General features: G+C 32.7%; 1 protein-coding gene across 4 annotated transcripts in view; it reads left to right on the plus strand.

Annotated features, from left to right (window-relative positions):
* Positions 1-5560, plus strand: part of LOC125027914 (cytosolic purine 5'-nucleotidase-like) — a 72819-nt gene extending 67259 nt beyond the window's left edge. For all 4 annotated transcript variants that reach the window (XM_047617052.1, XM_047617053.1, XM_047617054.1 and 1 more), the window contains 8 exons: positions 1-12; positions 534-710; positions 1251-1422; positions 1539-1761; positions 1877-2024; positions 2171-2260; positions 2702-2830; positions 3112-5560. The exon at positions 1-12 is cut by the window's left edge and continues 229 nt beyond it. In XM_047617052.1, the coding sequence (XP_047473008.1) occupies positions 1-12; positions 534-710; positions 1251-1422; positions 1539-1761; positions 1877-2024; positions 2171-2260; positions 2702-2830; positions 3112-3225 (1065 nt within the window). In that variant the 3' untranslated portion in view covers positions 3226-5560. The remainder of the gene's footprint in view (positions 13-533; positions 711-1250; positions 1423-1538; positions 1762-1876; positions 2025-2170; positions 2261-2701; positions 2831-3111) is intronic.
* The last annotated feature ends 985 nt before the right edge of the window (positions 5561-6545 follow it).

Genomic DNA, 6545 nt, shown 5'->3' on the forward strand with positions numbered 1-6545 from the left:
GTCCACATTAAGGTAAAGTTTGTGTTTGAAATAAATCTGCGTATGTGGATGTGGAAGTGAGTGCCATCTTTAGTTGTGCAAGACACTCGCCAGTATAATTCCCTCTCACATTAGTTGGAGAGAGAATTGTCCATAAAGGAGAAGGGTCATTGTAGTACTGTACTTGTATGTCTGGTTATTTCAAGGCAATTTTCTGATTGTCCCTTTTGTTCTTTTCTGTCCCTCATTTACTATTGATTGTTATAACTATTATTTCACCATCAAAATTGCTACAGAAACTTGAAATACACATAGTTGACTGCATAGTAATAATAAATCTTATTGCAAGCTTAGTCTCTGTCCTACTAATCTAAATGCCAGGTATGATATAAAACTAGTTAGTCAAGTGATTGCAAACATCTATTTATTTATTTATCTATTTATTTTTTTAAAGCAGTTTAAAACATATATAGGTATTATATCATAAATCATATGATTACCATTAAATGGGTTTATGATAGTTTCAGTAACTAAATTAATTGTCCAACTTTCAGGGTGATTTGAAGAAGAATACAGTAGAGCATGTTGATAAGTATGTCCACAAGGATGAGCGTCTTCCCCTTCTCCTGGATCGTATGAGGGATTCAGGAGCCAAGGTGTTCCTCCTCACTAACTCAGAGTACTGGTACACAAATGCTATCATGGAGTACCTTCTCAGCTTCCCAGACAAGGTGAGTCACCATTTCGAATTTGTTTTTTAACTTTATGTATGAGAATCATTCCAATATTTCTTTTACTCTGAGCCACAAGCTTGCTAAATGTACTATCAACATCAGTAAATATATCCACTTTATTTTAAGGAGTTGCCAATACCAAGCAAATCTTTCAGGTCTGACAGCATTTTAGATGGTGATATTATTCGCTGCTCTGCAAGACAGAGGATCATACAGAAATGGGGATAAGATCTTTCCTAGTTCAGTCTGAAATATTGCTGTGAAAGGTAAATTCACAATTGGTAGGCTTTTTTCATGTACAATTTGATCCTTGACAGTGTTGGGTATACCTCAGAGATTCTCTGAGTTTACTGGAAACCTGGTCCAGGACATTATCATACAAAATTATTACACAGTGGGACTGGTAAGCTACAAAAATGTAATTAGTTTAGACATGTATGCAACCCAGTTGCATTACAAGTGGTAAGTAACAAACATAAGAAATATTAAGTATTGTTATATTTAGTGAACCTTTGCTTTACTTACTCTCTTACACAGAATGGGGATGTGAGAGACTGGAAAACTTATTTTGACTTCATAGGTGTTGATGCTTGTAAGCCAGTTTTCTTCAGCGATGGGACCATCATGCGACAAGTGGACACCACCACAGGAGCACTCAGGCTGGGAACCCATACGGGCAAGCTAAAATTGGGGCAGGTTTATTCAGGAGGTAAGAGCTTTGTTTGTTCTGAGATTGTATCTCATTTTATTTTCTCTCTCTGTTTTTCTAAAGTAAAATTGAAAAGTAATGACTTTCATCATATGTGCTATATTTTTCTTTTACAGGAAGCTGTGATGTTTTTACTGAACTTATTGGAGCGAAGGGAAAGGATGTACTCTATGTAGGTGATCACATCTTTGGTGATATTCTGAAGAGCAAGAAGATCCGTGGCTGGCGCACATTTTTGGTGGTTCCAGAACTGGTACAGGAACTTCACGTATGGACAGAAAAATGTTCTCTGTTTACTAAACTCCAAAGCTTAGATGTTATGCTTGGAGACCTTTACAAGTAAGTTCAAAACATGATCTCTCTCAAATTGTAAATGCCATTTGATGATAATGACAATAGAAATTATTAAAAAAAGATATATTAAAAAAAACTGTAATACATTTGCTGTGTACAGGAATCTGGACTCAAGTACCTATGAACGACCTGACATCAGCAAGCTTAGAGGGGCAATCAAAGAAGTGACACATGAAATGGATCTTAGCTATGGCATGCTTGGCTCAGTCTTCCGGTCAGGCTCACGACAGACACATTTCTCAACACAGGTAACTTGTCAATAAGTTTATGTATTTTTTTCTTTAGTAACTGATATATATTTCTTCATTGCATTATCACAAATTTTTTATTTGTTACAAAGAATGAGCTGTATATAAGATGCAGTAGATAGAGGCTAATGTTATATCATTTTCAGGTTGCAAGATATGCCGACCTATATGCCTCAACGCTACTTAATTTGATCTACTATCCATTCAGCTACATGTTCCGTGCCCCTGCAATGTTGGTAAGTTGGTGTTTGCTCATGATTTATCTCCAGGAAGACAATCAGGGTACTCAAAGTATAAATTTTATTGACCCCTTTGACTTAAAAAAAAAAAAAGAAGAAAAATGTATGCTGCATTTTAGGAATCAATGCACTTTATCTGGGTCACATGTACTCATGAATAATAAATACATGTTTATGCAATTTTTTTTTTTTTTTTTTTTTTTTTTTTTTTTTTTTACTTTGAGAATATTTTTTACCATTATATCATTCTCAATTAATAAAATGCATGGTTGGAACATTTATAAAACTAGCAAGCACTCTGCTCTCTCCTGCTCTGCTGTTCTCCCTCTCCTTCTCTCTCTACTTTTCCCACTCCCTCTCCCGATCTCTGTAAATGTTTAGATATTTAAATGTGATGGATAAAGTTCTACATTTTAAGATATGAATTTTTTATTGTAGATGCCCCATGAGTCCACTGTAGCACACGAGCAACGCTTCCAAGTTGGCGATGGTCCAGTATCCACAAGATCACGTGCTTCCAGTGTCCAGGTCGACAACCCAGATAACCTCCAGTCCAAGAGACCAAAGGTAAGGATCCATACCTTTAAAGCCATAGGCATTTTCTACTTATTTTCTTAAGCTCAGTCTTTTAACACTTTGAATTTTAATTACTTTCATTGTGAAATGTGATTCAGTAGTTTTGTGTTCATCTGATGAAACTAGTGTTTATTTTCTAGTGATATATGTCATAGAATAACTAAAGTGTTTTATTACAAAACATTTTGCAGTATGGAAAGAGAATAGCTTTTTGTGATTTATTAATGCTCAAAGTTAATTTGACTCAAATATGGAAATACTTCACTTTTCAGATCTTAGAGAGAGCTCAGTCACTGGTGCCTCATGCACGGGCAGAAACACCGAAACGTGTCACTCATTACCATGATGAAGATGACTCAGAGGAAGAAAGTGACAAATCTTCTTGAATGTCTGTTATTCAGTAAATATTTTGTTGGTCTTCGGATTTATTCTGTAGGGGAGTAGTCATGATGAATTTGCTAGTGGGTTTTATGTATTTATTTTCAGAATGGGTTATATAAAAGTGGGAGAAAAGGGACTGTAAAACTCATTGAGTTTATTTACAGGAAATGTTTTGTTCTGTGGATGAGGATAATTTAATGCCAAGGATACATTTTATATTACTTTGCATTTGAATTGAAAATTAAGCCTCGGTTATTATATATAGTTGGTTGCACAGATATTATGTGAGTTTTTAATCTGAATATGTATATATTTTCTTCTCCTTTTTATTAGAATGGGCTGTGTATAACATTTGAGAGTTCATGGAATGAAAACATGAAAATTTTCATTAGAAAATCATTAACACTAAATCATTGAAAAGATTCTATTTAGCAAAGGTGCTGTATCAAAAAATACTACTTATGCACATAAGCCATTCCTTATGAAAAGTTGATATTTAAAGGAGTTTTATTGTGCATGAACACTTTTTTGAATTAATGAAGTGATAAACTATAGTAATCTTAGGTAATATCTATACATGCCTTTTAGTATGTAGTTGAATATAGGATTTCTTGCCTTCACTAACTGATTGCATCCAGAGTTATGATTCTTCAGAACATGAGATTGACCTACAATCCAGACTAGCAATAAGTTTAGTCCTTGTAATATTTTATATTCAAATCAAGTGCGAAAGTGGTGAATAGGAATAGAAATATCTAATGCACCTTTTGGTACTCACAAGAAGGATGCATTTATATGGTGCATATGACCTGACATGGTCATTTTTCATGTGTAAATGCGATATTCTCATTATATTGTGTTCAAGTCAAGTAGGATAGATCTACTAAGGAAATAGGCTGTGCATGTTTTCAGAATAGGAACAGGAACATCAAGATTTTAGCTAATAACATTACCGTAGAGGCTTAGGTATAGAAGAAAATATCCCTTATGGCATATTGGGCAGTTATGAAACAATAGTTGGTGAATCTATCTAAGAATCAGGTAGTTTTAATTAAGCTAAAGAAACTTAAATTGTATACTGTACAGCATGGAAGTTTTATCTTTAAAAAGTTTTTAAGTTTGTATATACTATAGTTTCAGATGTTTATAGCACATTTTATCAAGAAACTGTATAGTCTGCTAATGCATTCCAGTATTGTTGTATTAGATAATCTTAAGACTTTTTCCTATCTCCTTTTTCTTCCTATTTTTTCTCTATCAATGTGCTGACAGATGTTAATTATTCTTAATTAACATTTCTAAACATGTTTCTATGAATTTGGCATTTCTTAAAAACCTAATATACATCACTCTTTAATCAGTTTCTTGAAAATTTGTGAATTTTGTATAGTGATGTGTATGTGATTATAAGTTAGATTCATCATTTTACCTATGATCTTTCATGTACTCTCATGTGGGTGAAATTTGTTACAGTATTTTTGTGACATTTTAATCAATGTTGCATTTTTAATAATTCTCTCTCCCATACTATAATTGACATCTTATATAACACTGCCTTGAAACTTCTGTGATGGAAAGTATGTAGTAGTGAATGAAGAATCATTATATCTAGCTCAACTCAAAACAATCCTTGCACCATTAGCGACTTCTTTTATACTTTGATATGTGGATGTTTAGCATTTAATAGGAGATTACATATGTAAATCAACCTCATGTTATTTAAATGCATACTTACAATAATTGCTTTCACAATGGATAATTCTTTTATTTGAAACAAAAATATAGTTTTTAATGGAGTTAGCATTGCAGTCTGTATAAAATCAACTAGTTTATATATTGAATGGCAGTGCAATCTGAGTATCACTGCAGTTTATCTGGTGATTTTTAAATGTAGGAAAAATATGGCAGAAAACAAATAATTGCTTCCCTGTGAGGCAGAGTTTCAATAATTTTTAGTCTGTTTCTTTTTAATTAAGGAGAAAAGTAACATTTGACAGTACATTAAGTGAACATAAGGCAGACAGTGCAGGTTCTTTCACTATGGTTAAGAGGATGAACAGAAACCAAACATGCCCCCTTCCTTTTTATATTGGAATATTTAGAAGAAAAACTGTCCCAAAAATCATAAATCTATGCAAAGTGGATTAAAATATAGATTTGTATAGTTTAATTTAGTGATTTAGTACTTTCAGGCATTCATGTGTTCATGTTTTGCTAACAAGTACACAGTTTATTTTGTATCATAGCAATTTTTTATTTAAATCTGTAATATAGTGGACCAGGAATTAATTTTTTTGTCTCATATATGAATGCTGCATGAAATAAAAATACAGTATCAAATATTGTTTTATGTCCCTGTGGCACTGCTATCAGATATTTATGCAACAGTTATAAGGACCATTTGACTTCAAAATGGGTATACATGAAAATCTGTTGGTCTTAAAATGTATGCATATTTTACATTACTTTGGCCTGAAATGTCTTCCATAAGGTTTAGAAGGCTCCCCAGAGAGATATTTGCACTTTTTCCCACCTGAACTTTCTCCCAAAGTCCCCCTGAGTATTTTAGATTTAAACATTTAAACATTTTCACAAAATTATAGCCTAAGCTTTTTCCCACAAGCTCAAGCAGGTATATGCATTTTTTTAGATACTAAATTTTATCATAAAAGCCCAACAAAGGTCTCCTCTTAATTTTCTTTGAGAGATGCTCCCTGAAATTTTAACATATATATACAGCTTTTATAAAATTTTGGCCCGAGTTTCTCCTACATGTTACATTATTGATTTACTATTTTGTGGAGAAAAAAGTAAATAGAGATTATTTATGTCAGAATTTCAAATGAATATGTGTACATTTTTATCAGCTTTTCTTATATAATGTTAACTGCACTGGAATATATATTTTGTTTTTAGTGAAGGTTCATAATGATGAAATGTGGAGTCAGTCCCATTACATTCAGAAAAATAGTGGATAGGACTTTTCTGCTCAATTTCTTTTAATTCCCCTACACTTTTCTTATGCAATAATATGAATTTTGGTACACTCCACCAAAATGTGCAGAGATAAATATTTTGTTTACTTCTTTATGGACCTTATTCAAGATGTGTCTTTATAGTACTGAAGATTAGACAACTCTTTTCAGGAAAAAATAGATCATGAATTGTCCATTCCACTGACTTCAATTTTTGCATATTTTTTCTTGAATACAGATTCATTTTTTTTATGGAACTGCATAAATTTGGAGGGCTATGGCAAGACTAGAATTTACATAAAGACCATTCTGAATAGAATCATATCCTCAAGGCACCCTAATTTTCAACT

This window comes from Penaeus chinensis, chromosome 8, assembly GCF_019202785.1.
Source record: "Penaeus chinensis breed Huanghai No. 1 chromosome 8, ASM1920278v2, whole genome shotgun sequence".
NCBI lineage: Eukaryota > Metazoa > Arthropoda > Malacostraca > Decapoda > Penaeidae > Penaeus > Penaeus chinensis.